This window comes from Trachurus japonicus, chromosome 21, assembly GCF_045865225.1.
Source record: "Trachurus japonicus isolate A0001 chromosome 21, Traja_1.0".
NCBI lineage: Eukaryota > Metazoa > Chordata > Actinopteri > Carangiformes > Carangidae > Trachurus > Trachurus japonicus.
The window spans coordinates 32,260,570-32,276,864 of record NC_140927.1 but is presented as its reverse complement, the minus strand read 5'-3'; the positions used below and the strand labels follow the sequence as shown (position 1 = coordinate 32,276,864).

Genomic DNA, 16,295 nt, shown 5'->3' with positions numbered 1-16,295 from the left:
CCGCCATGTTGGAGTCACAAAAACGACTCCCCAAAACCTATGGGTGACGTCACGGACGCTACATCCATTCTTTTTACAGTCTATGGTATACATACATGTGTATATATGCCTGTTCCCATTAAAAAGAAAAAAAAAAACTTCTGATGATGATGATGATGATGATGAAGGTGGTGATGATAGCTGTGATACTGGTGCAGACTCTGACTGTGGCTCCTCCTCCCACACAGTCTGTAAATCCGTCCAGGTTAATATTAGACTTCACTGCAGCTCAGCTCCGCCCACATCCCCCGAGAGCGACGACGCAAGTGTGGACATATGATCACACGTTTCACACACACACACACACACACACACACACACACACACACACACACACACACACACTAAAATAAAAATAAAATCAAGCCCTGTTTATCCCCCCTCCCTCTCTCTCTGCATGTTTTCGTCTCAATAATGTTTTACATCCTCATGATAGAAACCAGCGCTCCGTCCCTGTAGCTGCTGCTCATTAGGACACAGTAGTATTATCTTCGTCCTCTTCATCCTCTTCATCCTCACCAAAATCCGCACTGGCTCTGCTTTTACTGGCTCGTTAAGGATTGTTGTTGTTCTCCACAGGTGGAGACAGGAAAGCACCTGTTTTTATAGATCGGCTCAAATCAGCCACAAACTGATGACAACAGAAAAAGTTTTGGTTGAATTATTAAAAAAGCTTCCAGAGTAAATCCAGAGTTTCCTCTTGTTAACGTCCAGATGGTCTGACAGTGTGAAGACTCATACACACATACAATGTTTTTATAATAATATGATGCATAATTATAATAATCATTAGTGTTTCTACCATGAACCAGTCTCATAAACACAGATTCAAGGCTTCATACATCACAAACATCAACAACCAATGGACTTGTGTGTGTCCACCTGTGAGGACAGAGGGCGGGGCTACATACACCTGAACCTTTGTTAATATTATACAGAGTGAGTGTTAGCATTAGCACAATGCTAACAGTGTGTCAGCAACTGGAAGTTACAGGCTAACAAACAACATGAACACATAAAAGATGCTAATCAGGGATCAATCTCAACTGATTTTAGGTCTGACTAAAGGACCTCCCACTCTTCTGAAAGACTGAATACTCTTCTGAGGGACCGCACACTCTACTAAAGGACCATTCACTCTACTAAAGGACCGCACACTCTACTGAAGGACCATTCACTCTACTAAAGGAACGCACACTCTACTAAAGGACCATTCACTCTACTAAAGGAACGCACACTCTACTAAAGGACCATTCACTCTACTAAAGGACCATTCACTCTACTAAAGGAACGCACACTCTACTAAAGGACCACACACTCTACTAAAGGACCGCACACTCTACTAAAGGACCACCCACTCTAATAAAGGACCGCTCACTCTACTAAAAGACCGCACAGTCTACTAAAGGACCACGCACTCTACTAAAGGACCGCACACTCTACTAAAGGACCGCTCACTCTACTAAAAGACCGCACACTCTACTGAAGGACCGCCCACTCTACGAAAGGACAGCCCACTCTTCTAAAGGACCGCACACTCTACTAAAGGACCGTACACTCTTCTGAAGGACCACTCACTCTTCTGAAGGGTCGCACACTCTACTACTAAAGGACTGCCCACTCTACTAAAGGACCGCACACTCTACTAAAGGACCGCACACTCTACTAAAGGACCGTACACTCTTCTGAAGGACCACTCACTCTTCTGAAGGACCGCACACTCTACTACTAAAGGACCGCACACTCCACTAGTAAAGGACTGCACACTCTTCTAAGTGAACGCACACTCTACTAAAAGACCGCACAGTCTACTAAAGGACCACGCACTCTACTAAAGGACCGCACACTCTACTAAAGGACCGCTCACTCTACTAAAAGACCGCACACTCTACTGAAGGACCGCCCACTCTACGAAAGGACAGCCCACTCTTCTAAAGGACCGCACACTCTACTAAAGGACCGTACACTCTTCTGAAGGACCACTCACTCTTCTGAAGGGTCGCACACTCTACTACTAAAGGACCGCACACTCCACTAGTAAAGGACTGCACACTCTTCTAAAGGAACGCACACTCTACTAAAGGACCGCACACTCTACTAAAGGACCGCTCACTCTACTAAAGGACCGCGAACTCTACTAAAGGACCGCACACTCTTCTGAAGGACCACACACTCTACTAAAGGACCGCACACTCTACTACAGGACGGCACACTCTATTGAAGGACCGCCCACTCTACTAAAGGACAGCCCACTCTTCTAAAGGACCGCACACTCTACTAAAGGACCGTACACTCTTCTGAAGGACCACTCACTCTTCTGAAGGGTCGCACACTCTACTAAAGGACCGTACACTCTTCTGAAGGACCACTCACTCTTCTGAAGGGTCGCACACTCTACTACTAAAGGACCGGCCACTCTACTAAAGGACCGCTCAATCTACTAAAGGACCACCTACTCTACTACTCCACTAGTAAAGGACTGCACACTCTTCTAAAGGAACGCACACTCTACTAAAGGACCGCACACTCTACTAAAGGACCGCTCACTCTACTAAAGGATTGCACACCCTACTAAAGGACCGCCAACTCTACTAAAGGACTGCACACCCTACTAAAGGACCGCTCACTCTACTGAAGGACCGCACACTCTACTAAAGGACCGCTCACTCTACTAAAGGACCGCCAACTCTTCCGAAGGACTGCACACTCTACTAAAGGACCAACCACTCTTCTGAAGGACCGCACACTCTACTAAAGGACCGCTCACTCTACTGAAGGACCGCCAACTCTTCCGAAGGACTGCACACTCTACTAAAGGACCAACCACTCTTCTGAAGGACCGCACACTCTACTAAAGGACTGCACACTCTACTAAAGGACCAACCATTCTTCTGAAGGACCACTCACTCTTCTAAAGGACCGCACACTCTACTAAAGGACCGCTCACTCTACTAAAGGACCGTCAACTCTTCTGAAGGACTGCACACCCTACTAAAGGACCGCTCACTCTACTGAAGGACCGCACACTCTACTAAAGGACCGCCAACTCTACTAAAGGACCGCACACTCTACTAAAGGACCGCACACTCTACTGAAGGACCGCACACTCTACTAAAGGACCGCTCACTCTACTAAAGGACCACACACTCTACTAAAGGACCGCCCACTCTACTAAAGAACCGCCCACTCTACTAAAGGACCGCTCACTCTACTAAAAGACCGCACACTCTACTAAAGGACCGCTCACTCTACTAAAGGACCGCACACTCTACTAAAGGACCGCACACTCTACTAAAGGACCGCTCACTCTACTAAAAGACCGCACACTCTACTAAAAGACCGCACAGTCTACTAAAGGACTGCACAGTCTACTAAAGGACCGCACACTCTACTAAAGGGCCGCACACTCTGCTAAAGGACCGCTCACTCTACTGAAGGACCGCACACTCTACTAAAGGACCGCACACTCTTCTGAAAGACTGAACACTCTACTAAAGGACCAGAAGGACCACACACTCTACTGAAGGACCGCCCACTCTTCTGAAGGACCGCCCACTCTAATAAAGGACCGCCCACTCTACTAAAGGACCGCACACTCTACTAAAGGACCGCACACTCTACTAAAAGACCGCACACTCTACTAAAGGACCGCACACTCTACTGAAGGACCGCTCACTCTACTAAAGGACCGCTCACTCTACTAAAGGACCGCACAGTCTACTAAAGGACCGCACACTCTACTAAAGGGCCGCTCACTCTACTAAAGGACCGCACACTCTACTAAAGGGCCGCTCACTCTACTAAAAGACCGCTCACTCTACTAAAGGACCGCACACTCTACTAAAGGACCGCACACTCTACTGAAGGACCGCTCACTCTAATAAAGGACCGCTCACTCTAATAAAGGACTGCCCACTCTACTAAAGGACTGCACACTCTACTAAAGGACCGCACACTCTTCTGAAGGAACGCCCACCAAGTATTTGGTAGCTGAGTTTGAAACAAGAGAAACTTACTAACATTTACAGAAACAGAACAATGAATGAATGAAACGTCCTCAATCAAACATTGTGTTGTAGTTATTTATACAAACAAATAACCTCATTCATTCATTCATTCATTCATTCATTCATTCATTCATCCATCCTTTCATCCCTCTCTCCTCCACCCTCTGCACTCGGCCATATGTGAGGTCTGATAACAAGACATCCGACATCTCTGTTCACACTGCACTGAAGGATTAGAGTGTGTGTGGCAGGATCAACACAGTGGGAATCCTTGACTCTGTGTGTGTGTGTGTGTGTGTGTGTGTGTGTTGAGCATGGAGATAACTCTTTAAAGCAGTGAAGCACAAACAACAGCTCTTTATCAGCTCTGTCTCAGCCTTGCCTTCCTTGTTGTTCGAGTGATATACACTCATCTTCCTCCTCCTCCTCTGATTGGTCGACACCAAACAGCGACAGCTTAAATCATCTTCACTATAATCAGCGACATGATCTCTGTCTTTAAAGTCCTGATGTCATCGCCGTGGTTTCATATCAAACAGACTAGTTGGTATCTGGTCTTTCCTCAGATTAATGACTCTCGCTTTGTCAGGTAATTGTCTATCAGAGCCGTTCTCATCCACCTCTCTATTATCACAAATTTACGCATAATTTCCTTCAAATAACGAACCGCCCTCGTTTGCCTTTTAGTCTTAATGAGGAGAGCGGCCGTGACTCTTTCACACTCCCACAGTCAACAGATCAGATCTTTCCTCATTGACGCTGTTTTGATTCTTTTTCCTCATTAAAGGGATAGTTCATCCAAAATTGAAATTGGAGAAGTTTCAGAGTCCTCCGTGGCTTCTCTGAGTTACAGGGGGTCTCGGCGTAGCAGTGCATAGTTCGTCAAATTTGGACAAACTGGGAAGAGGAGCTTCAAGAAGCTTCCGCTACAAACAAGCTTGAAATATAGACTTATTTAATTTTTTTCGGGGCAATTTCGCATTTTGGGGCTTCAATACAAGACGGACATTACATACGAGCAGCATGGAGGTATTTGGATGTTTTTTGGTGTGTCTTTTTGTTACGAAGACAGTTGGTATCCATTTGCAACCGTTATATGGACATGCACTGCTACGCTGAGACCCCCTGTAACTCAGAGAAGCCACGGAGGACTCTGAAACTTCTCCCAGCCCTTAGTCCACATGAGGGGGAGTAGATAATGAGTTTGAGAAATTTCGATTTTGGGTGAACTATCCCTTTAATTTGAAAAAACAGGCTCAGAAAATCATGTTTTGTCCCCTTTTTTTAAAAATCTAATTTGAGGAAACAAACAGGGAAATGAGTCTGACTCACCCAGGATGGCCAGCACCGTGTTGTCCTTCAGCACCTCCATGGAGCCGGAGCAGACGAAGTAGATGGCCTGCAAGGCGTCCCCCTGCCGGATGAGGAACTCGCCCGGGGCGCAGAACGACGTCTTGATGATGAGGGACAGCGAGCGCAGACACCCCCGGCTGGCCGACTCGAAGAGCGGCAGCTGCAGCAGCTCCTTGTTCAGGTGCATGGCGATGTCGGCCCGCAGCTCGTCAGGGAAGTCCTTCAACAGCTGGAGAGACAGAGAGAGGATATGAAGTGCACGACTAGTCAAAAGTTTGGACACACCTTCTCTATTTAGTTTTTTATCACTTTCTACATTGTAAATTCAAACTGAAGACATTGAAACTATGAAGGAACACATATGCAGTTAAAGGGATAGTTCTATTCAACATTTTGGCAAATTGGCCCATTGCCATAATCCCTATAGTCATAGCAGTAGGTTCGTTACCTTTAATCGTCGGTGCAAGCTATTTTTAGAACGGTGGAGCAGAGCCGCGAGCTGCTCAGAGCTACGCTAAATACACAATCCAACAACTCCACAACGCTCTGGTGGACAAGTTGTGACCTGCACATTGACCACGCTATGAGATAATAACACAACGTTACCAGACAGAGTTGTTTTAGAGGGAAATTCAGAGACTGCTTGATGAAAAACTGCCCCCGACGGGAACGTGCATCAGCGGTTTTGCATGAATTTACCTCGAAAACAACTCTATAGGGATTATGGCAATGGGCCAATTTGCCAAAATGTTGAACTATCCCTTTAAGTAGTAAACACAAACATGTTAAGTAAAACCAAAGTGTTATCTGTCACCTCCTTCAAGACAAGAAAACTGTTCCAGGTGATGATTTGACCTCATGAAGCTGATGACTGAATCTAAAGTGTGCAAAAATCTAAAATCAAAAACATCTTCTGCTTTGTTTAACACTTTTGTGTTTACTACATAACTCTCCATATGTGTCCAAACTTTTGACTGGTAGTGTAGGTACAGAAGGAGCAGGTTGGTTTCATCTAAATTAGTTGCGGGGGAAATAAACTACAGTCAAAATGAGATGTGTTCTTACTGCTGTAAACAACTCGTACTCATAAATACTGTGTGATAGAAACTGCACGGTTAATAAACTGTTGAAGAAGAGAGTAAAATGGAAAAAAGAGGAGTTCAATGATAGTCTGGAATTTATTATCACGTCTGCTTCACTGTCCCCGTGCAGCAGCAGCTCATGTAAACGCTGCAAATCAGAGACTGTGGTTAGAAAACGTCCCTGACACCTTCATCATAGAGAAGCTGACTCGTCTTTACAGAGACAGAAGAAAGAGGAGCGATGTGTGAACACTGAGATGTTTTACAGACAACTAAAGCTTCGAGACACCATCAAGGTTTGGATTTTGAGTGAAACAAACTTTTAATGTCAAGTAACTTAAAGGGATAGTTCAACATTTTGTCAAATTGACCCATTGCCATAATCCCTATAGTCATAGCAGTAGGTTCGTTACCTTTAATTGTCGGTGCAAGCTGTTTTTAGAACGGCGGAGCAGAGCCGCGAGCTGCTCAGAGCTACGCTACGGAGGCTCATTATGGGATTTCTTGGTTTCCCTCATCAAACTCATCAAATACACAATCCAACAACTCCACAACGCTCTGGTGGACAAGTTGTGACCTGCACATTCACCACGCTATGAGATAATAACACAACGTTACCAGAAAGAGTTGTTTTAGAGGTAAATGCAGCTTGCAGACTGCTTGATGAAAAACTGTCCCTGAAGGCAACGCGCATCAGTGGTTTTGCATGAATTTCCCTCTAAAACAACTCTGTGTGGTAACGTTGTGTTATTATCTCATAGCGTGGTGAATGTGCAGCTCACAACTTGTCCACCAGAGCGTTGTGGAGTTGTTGGATTGTGTATTTGATGAGTTTGATGAGGGAAACCAAGAAATCCCATGAGCCTCCGTAGCGTAGCTCTGAGCAGCTCACGGCTCTGCTCCGCCGTTCTAAAAACAGCTTGCACCGACAATTAAAGGTAACAAACCTACTGCTATGACTATAGGGATTATGGCAATGGGCCAATTTGCCAAAATGTTGAACTATCCCTTTAAGAACAGGTGTGTGTGTGTGTGTGTGTGTGTGTGTGTGTGTGTGTGTCCTCACCTCGCTGACGTCGATCCCGTTGTTGACCGACCAGGTGGTCTGGAAACACTCGAGCATGCGCTGCTCCAGGGCCTTGGGCAGCCGGTGGACCCTGATGAAGTCCTTCAGGTCCTTGGTGCGCGTGTGGTAGAGCGAGCGGCGCGAGTACATCCTCTGGATGATGGCCGTCACGTTCCCAAACACCACGGCGTGCATCAGCGCTGCAGGACACACCAAAGACTGTGTGTTTATGACGACTCAGCAACTGGATTGGGCTTCGCTTTTTTATTTTTTCATCGAGGATTGGCCCTCGTGAGAAATCCCATAATGCTTCTGCACAGCAGGACGCACTATGGGACGTCTTTATAAAGCCTGCAGAGGTTAAGAAGCAAACGGCTTTAAATGACTGAGCTGCTCTGAGACCAGTGTAAACCGCCGCCTCCAGGGGATTAGTGCACAAACACAACACAACACTGAAGAAATATAATCCCAGTGTTAAAGAAATCCTTAATTCCTGCTCAACAAACCATCTGAAACAACAGGAACGTGACAGTGTGAAGCTCCTCTCCCAGTCTGAGGGATCACTGGGAATCTTTTACTGTCTCACGTTTCGATTCGATTCTGATTTTTGGGGCTACGATTTTACGATACGATTTTAGATTCAAAACGATTTGATTCCTAATGATTTCTGCTTCAGTCTATCGGTGTGCAAAGGATCCTTATGATCTACTCCGGTCTGCTTTGCAAGACAGAATGACTGAAGTGTCTTTTTCACATTTATTGAGTTTTAAACATTTATCCATGCTTAGATGGAATTGTTGAAACTGTTGCATAAAAGCAATATCCTATTGCTTAAAGTGATACGCCAACATTTTTTCACTCCCAAGTCCATGACCAGCAGATAGACACCATCCTTTCCACTGTGTGTGCAGTAACAAGGGAGATAGAGCCGTATCGCCCGTAATTAGCTTAGCTCAAACACTGGAAGTGTATGGGTAGTGTTAGCCTGCCTCCTACCCGAGCTGAAACCAGCAGTCAGAAGCTGATTTCATTTTAGCTCTAAACTCTGTAAATATATCACTTTATCAACATTTCAAACATGTTCAGGTGAGAAAGTAGCCGTTTAGATCAGCAGTGTGTTGTTAATTTGTCTAAATACCAGCTGTTTACAATTTTGTTCGGACGAATTTGGCGCTACTCCAGCTAGCCGTTGTGACCAACGCACTTCCGGTTACTTGCACAAAATAAAACACCCGTTGCCCTTTACATACAGAAAACCATGAGGACAGAATTTGTGCTTTTACTTTGAAATAGGAAGCTAACCTACCCTCGATGTAGCTAGCTTGAACCAAAATAAACCGTCTTTGCTTGAACCCTCCGTTTTGACCGATCTCGTCCCGTTAGTGGCATTTGACCGCTCAAGATGCCTTACCGGAGAGTTTTGTCAGCTCTGAGACGAAGATCGGCCCGCCGGTTTCCGTTTAGAGTTGCTGAAGAGTTTCTCTGATGACTTTAGGTGGAGGCAGGCTAACACTACCAATACACTTCCAGTGTTTGAGCTAAGCTAATTACGGGCGATACGGCTATATCTCCCTTGTTACTGCACGCACAGTCGAAAGGATGGTGTCTATCTGCTGGTCATGGACTCGGGAGTGAGGCAAGACACGAAAAAAAAAATGTTGGCGTATCCCGTTAAGTAACAAAATTAAAAGTGCCTCTTTATCAAAAAAAAAAAAAAAAGTGCAGTTAAACATGCTGCCTTTTAAATTCTAAGGAAATGGAGGCCGACAGCCAGCAGATTTGTTTCATTTTTTAAAATTTTTTTTAATCGATTTTGGGACATTTTATATCAATTCTGAATCGTATTAAATGAGAATTGTGATTCTTATGTGAATCGATGGTTTGTTTTAAACAGGACCCAGCAGACGACTGGTTTGTCCCGGCGTTCCCTCCTTTCTCCTGACTCTGCAGAGCTGCTCCTCTCTCCTCCGGCTCTAAATCTAATGGGAGTCCAAGCAGAAAACCCGCTGAAGCAGCAGCAGCAGCAGCAGTGTTCACACCTCAGGACACCGACACAGCCACTGACACCCAGACTAATGACATTACTGTGGGATGGCTGCTGACCACCACCCACTGCCCACTGCCCGCTCTGGAGGAAGAAGCCCCTGGTGTAAAACCGTCTGATATCAGTGAGTTACAGCTGAGGAGCAGCTCAGGAGGTCCAGCTCAGACACATTACCGCTGCCTGCTCAGCTCTCTCCTCTGACACCACTCACAAATCACAGAGGATGGAAAAGGTTATTAAAAACCAACCGGATACAAAAACACACACCCACTCCACAACCCAGATTTAATTAAATCTAAATAATGAGCAGCAGCTTCACTCTTTGGTTTTTTTTATTTTTATAGTGAACAAGAAAATATCAAAACTAACAAAGTGTTGGTTGTTTTTTGTTCACTCTCAACACTTCATGACTCTCAGCTGTTTAAAAGTTTAATAAAGAGTTTATACTCTTCAATGCAAACAGTAATTAAACAGCAGCTCTCAGTCTGTATTAACTCTGGTGTGGTTTTAACTTCCTCTTTGCTCCTCCTCTACTAAACCTCTATAATGAAGCAGCTCAAAGGACTAGTTTACCAAAAGATGAAATTCACCCTCATGCTGAGTAGGAGTAGTTTTTTATTCCCCAAAGTGCATCTGGAGACCCGGGAGGCCGGTTCCTAGTCCAACCAAAACTTTATATGAGAGTAAAAAACGTCCATAAAACTACACAAAAACCATTTAATATTCCTCCACACTGCTCGTCCGCTGCAATCCAAGTGTCCTGAAGGGAGATAGTCCAGAGTTTACTGGAAACTACCTCATTTAGGACATTTTTACAGCCTGGACAGTCCTGGATTGAATGTATCTCATGTACATGCGCCCCAGGCAAAATCAATCCAGGACTGTTCAGGCTGTAAAAATGTCCTAAATGAGGTTGTTTCATCTCCCTTGTTACTGGATGGTGTCTATCTGCTGGTCATGGACTCGGGAGTGAGGCAAGACACAAAAAAAGAAAATGTTGGCGTATCCCTTTAATGTGTGTGTGTGTGTGTGTCTCACCTCCGATCAACATGGTGCAGATGGAGAAGATCTTCTCCGAGTCCGTGTTCGCCGACACGTTTCCAAACCCGACGCTGGTCAAGCTGCTCAGAGCGAAGTACAGAGACGTCACGTAGCTGCTGCGCATCGAGGGGCCGCCGCCCAGCACGCCGAAGGCCCCGCCCCCGTTGCCCCCGGCGCCGGCACCACCGCCCGGCCCCAACACGGCCCCGCTCCCCGATATGTTCCCGTAGAACTGACTGGAGTTCCAGGAGCTCTGACCTCCAAGCTCCGACCCCGACACGTTCCACTGGCCGCCGCCGACACCGCCAACGCCAACGCCTCCGCCGCTGCTACTGCCGTTGGCGGCGAGGCTGGAGACGGTGGAGGGGAGCAGCGTGGAGAGGGGGGCCAGGAAGTACGGCGTTCCCAGGCGCTTGGCCAGCTCATGGAGCCAACCTGAGAGAAAGAGAAAGGAAATGAAGAGACACAAACAAACACAGCTCAGCAAAAAATATGAAAATTGCAAATTTGCTTAAAGGCCCCATGCTGTGCACTTTTCTCTGGGTTTATTTACCTGCTGATATCCCTATAACAAGATGTATCATTGGTTTTGAGTACCTGTGATCTGCTTCATATCATTTCTACTGCCCCTTTCTGTTGCCTCTTTCTGGAGCTCTAGCAGGCACAGGTCATTTGGCCAATCAGAAGAGAGAATGAGAACCTCTCCTCTGATTGGCTGACTGTTTTTGAGTGGCATGTGGTCGGGCCAATCACAGGCAAGTAACTGAAACCTAAGCTGCATTCATAAAAATTGAAAAAAAAAAAAAAACTGGTCACGGTGGGCGGAGTTACCTTGTGTGTGACATCACAGAAAGGAGGAAGTGCTATCTGCTCATCTTAAAGAGACAGTTCCTACAAATGGGCGGTGTGTGTTTCTACGTTTATGACCAGTTTGATGCATGGGGCAGTAGGTGTATATACGTGGCCCAGAGAAAAAATAACCAAAATCATATTTTTCATGCCATGGGGCCTTTAAGATCTTGTTGGAGCCTGTGTTAAAGGGATAGTTCAACATTTTGGCAAATTGGCCCATTGCCATAATCCCTATAGTCATAGCAGTAGGTTCGTTAACTTTATTTGTCGGTGCAAGCTGTTTTTAGAATGGTGGAGCAGAGCCGTGAGCTGCTCAGAGCTACGCTACGGAGGCTAATGGGATTTCTTTGTTTCCCTCATCAAACTCATCAAATACACAATCCAACAACTCCACAACGCTCTGGTGGACAAGTTGTGAGCTGCACATTCACCACGCTATGAGATAATAACACAACGTTACCAGACAGAGTTGTTGTAGAGGGAAATTCATGCAAAACCGCTGGTGCGCGTTGCCTTCAGGGACAGTTTTTCATCAAGAAGTCTCTGTATTTACCTCTAAAACAAGTCTGTTGTCTCATAGAAAACTACAATGACAAGAAATGTATCAGTAGGTAAAGAGTAACAACTCAAAGATTCAAATTCAAAGAAGAAATCAAACTGTTTCATCTTTATTTGTTATTATTATCATCTGTCTAGTCACAGTTCTTAGTTAGTTTTTTAGTGTTAATATTGGTAGCCTATTTAATATTTATTTAAAATTTTTAGAAACTTTTCTTTAATTTTATTGTTTTATGTTTTTATGACCATGTTTAAAGTGAGTCTGACATGTGTGAAAGGAGCTTTTTTGTGCAGCTGCTTCTGCTGCAGCCAGACTTCACCTCGGGGCACAAACATAATAAAGTTACCTGAACCTTTCATAGTTTGTTATTACTGTGTTTCCTCAGGAGGAGGATCTGAGCTCTGCTGCACCAGACTGAGCAGACCAGGAAAAAATAAATAAAATAAACTGATGAAATGAAAGATGTTCCTCCTCCAGCTTGAGAAAACAACAAGACCTTGAATCTTTAAGAGATTAAGAGACGAAACAACAAAGTCCTGACGTTTCAGAGGAGCGGAGTTCACCAAAGATCAAGATGGCTGCTCAGCTTCAGAGGAGGGAGGGAGGGAGGAAGGGAGGGAGGGAGCTCAGGGGAGTGGACAAAGGAGGAGATAAGAAAAAGGAAGTGAAGGCAGAAGAATAAATGAGTGATGTCTGGTGGAGCTGAGCTGAGCCGGTGGCAGCAGAGCCAGAAGAGGAAGGAGAAGAGAGAGGCAGGAGGCCAGGGAGGATGAATAATACAATATGGACGCCTCCATCCATCCATCCATTGATCTGCAGCATCACACATTTCAGACGAAGAGCTCTGACCTTCTCTGTGTGTGTGTGTGTGTGTGTGTGTGTGTGTGTGTGTGTGTGTGTGTGTGTGTGTGTGAGCAGTCTGCCAGCTTACATAAGCAGCGGTGACAATTGAGCTGTGAGTTGTGAGTCTCAGTGAAGCAGCTAAACCAACAACATTAGAGGATTTAACACCTGAGTCGTTTCATAATTACTTTGTCATTAGCTCGACTTAACCTGCAGCGCCTCGAGGAAACGAGGAGATGAGGAGACGAGGAGACAAGGAGACGAAGCACAATTTAGCACAATAACTTATTTAGTAGTTTTTTGTATATATTTTTATTCTTATTCTATTTTTTTGCATATAAGCAGATCTTTTGCACTAGAATATTTGAATTCATTCCATTTTATTTTATTTTATTTTAATTCTTAAAGGGATAGTTTAACATTTTGGCAAATTGGCCCATTGCCATAATCGTTATAGTCATAGCAGTAGGTTCGTTACCTTTAATTGTCAGTGGAAGCTACGCTATGGAGGCTAAAGGAATTTCTTGGTTTCCCTCATCAAACTCATCAAATACAAATACAAAAACTCCAAAACGCTTTCGTGGACAAGTTGTGACCTGCACATTCACCACGCTATGAGATAATAACACAACGTTACCACACAGAGTTGTTTTAGAGGGAAATGCAGAGACTGCTTGATGAAAAACTGTCCCTGAAGGCAACGCGGATCAGCAGTTTTGCATGAATTTCCCTCTAAAACAACTCTGTGTGGTAACGTTGTGTTATTATCTCATAGCGTGGTGAATGTGCAGGTCACAACTTGTCCACCAGAGCGTTGTGGAGTTGTTGGATTGTGTATTTGATGAGTTTGATAAGGGAAACCAAGAAATCCCATAATGAGCCTCCGTAGCGTAGCTCTGAGCAGCTCACGGCTCTGCTCCGCCGTTCTAAAAACAGTTTGCACCGACAATTAAAGGTAACGAACCTACTGCTACGACTATAGGGATTATGGCAATGGGCCAATTTGCCAAAATGTTGAACCATCCCTTTAATTCTCCCACACACTGTCCAATCACTTGCAAAACACTTTATTATAAAAGAAACAACATTTTGGTCCTCAGCAGAGATTTCTCTGCTTGAAAATGGTCCTGAGGACACGCACCTGTCTTTTTAAGATTCTTTTTAGGTTTGCATCGGCCTCTATACCAATTCTTAATTCTCTAAATTCTTATTCTATTCTATTTTTTGGTACCTTTATGTTTGCACCTGACACCAAGACAAGCTCCTGGTGCTGTAAACTGACCTTTACTGCTCTTGGCAATAAACCAGTTCTGATTCTGATTCTGATTCTGAAGCTGCAGCAACGAGCAGCAAACCCTCCATAAATACCAACACTAAAGGTTTATTCAGTCAGTTTTGGTGCAGGAGGGACGGAGCCTCTGCTCTGCTCTGCTCTGTCTGCAGGGAAACACTTCATAATAATAAAGGTGGAAACACACCGAAGCGATTTCATGCGCGAGTAAACGAACGGCTCCTGTCTCCTCATTACAGAGCGCTGATTGAGTCGCTCTGGGCTCCTGTGATTAAATAACACTTCAGTCGCCATTAAACTGGTTTTTAATATGTTTCTATTAAAGAGCTGGAGATGAAATCCACCTGTTCTACTGCAGCAAAGTCCTGCAGCACGATGAGGACGGATGTATCTCTGGCTCCAGACGCTTCATACATTCATTTATACACAACAACTAAACGATCTGGATTCAGTTACATAGAGGAGGGAACATGAGACGCTCACCTGTTCTCACTGCTTCACCTCTTCACCTTTAACTAATCCCATTATCCCTCAGCGATGTGAGGCTGTTACTGTCACTGAGCACATGGGAGAAACCTGCTCTGTTGTGCAGTATTTCATATTTTAAACTTCTTTAATGCATCATCCACACTGCTGCTGCTCCTGCTGCCTGTTATCTGCTGTTTATTTCCTGTTTTATTGTCGTTTTATCTGCTTTTTGTCTTGTGTTGGTTTGTTTTTAATCTTGTGACTGAGCTGAAATCACTTTATAGAAAACTACAATGACAAGAAAAAGCACTTATAATAAGTAGTCAAGGGAAACAACAGTGAATCTATGGCTTTTGGGAGAAACTAAGTTACATAATGTGACTTTATTACCTGATAGATTCATATTGGTGAACAAGATTTTACTGCAAATGAGATTATTTTCCTTTTCAAAGAAGAAATCAAACAGTTTCATCTTTAAACACTCAGACATGAACACGTGTGAGCTTCACGTCCCGTTGCTCCGTCCTCAGACCCCCCCCCCACCACCCCTCCTCTCACACACACACACACACACACACACACACACACACACACACACACACACACACACACACACACACACACACACACACACACAATAAACTCTGGTGTGTAGTGAGTGAAAGGTCAAGACTGTGGACGGAGCAGAGAGGGAACTGACTGTACTCTACTGTTATTCTACTATTACTCTATTATTACTGTAGGCTACTACGATGATGTACTATTACTGCTCATGAACCAGTCTGCCATCCCATACTCCCATTAAGCTGCATTGATAAGCACTTACTTTATTTATAAACTACATACTGAGTATTCATGTGTTATAAATGAAAGAATTCAGTATTTATTAATGCTTAACTAATGCTTCATAGTGTGTACTTATTAGAAAGTGTTACCCTTTACTATAGGCTACTGTATTATTACTGTACATTGCTAGAACTGAACTTTTCTGTATTATCATTGTACTACTATGTACATACTATACTGTGATATACTGGACTACAACAGTACTATTACTGTAATACACTGTACTATTACTGTACCATACTGTACTGTACTATTATGTACTATAACTGTGCTATCCACCACTTTATTTTCCCATGATCCATTGCGTCACACCACAACGGAAGTCGGTTTTCAACTTTGGTTTCACTCCGTAGCATTCTAGCGAGCGGCTAGCTGGTAGCGTTAGCCACCGGTGTAGGCACCAAATGTGGGGGCTCCGGGCTGCCAAAACCGTTTTGACAAAATCTGATGTTTGCTAAATCTATAAAACAAATTATTGAACAAACATTACTATTTCTGTGTGCACGTTTTTGTAATTAGTCATGGTTATCGTAGTTGTTAGCTTTGCTGCCGCTGACAGCTAAGCTAACAGCAGCAGCAAACTAACATCAGGACGTCAGCTGTTAAAACCGTCCCGTTGTCGGACACGACATGAAACTACTCCAGTTAGCTCAGTCATGTTGGAACTAGGATATCCGCTGGAAAAAATATTTTTTTCATGGACCGTTTATTGAGTTATTTAAGACACTGCTAACGGCTAACGGCTAACAGCTAACGGTTAGCCCAGTTAATCTTTCCGGTGGAATCGAGTGTCATGGCGACACC

The 16,295-nt window shown here is 44.4% G+C and overlaps 1 protein-coding gene across 1 annotated transcript in view; it reads right to left on the bottom strand.

Moving 5' to 3' along the window:
• The window catches only part of kcnh3 (potassium voltage-gated channel, subfamily H (eag-related), member 3), a 216,546-nt gene that overhangs the window by 24,856 nt on the left and 175,395 nt on the right, over positions 1-16,295 (bottom strand). Inside the window, exons 8-10 of the mRNA XM_085765059.1 lie at positions 10,630-11,067; positions 7,548-7,747; positions 5,379-5,628 (exon numbers count right to left, since the gene is read on the bottom strand). Of these exons, the coding sequence (XP_085621185.1) occupies positions 5,379-5,628; positions 7,548-7,747; positions 10,630-11,067 (888 nt within the window). The remainder of the gene's footprint in view (positions 1-5,378; positions 5,629-7,547; positions 7,748-10,629; positions 11,068-16,295) is intronic.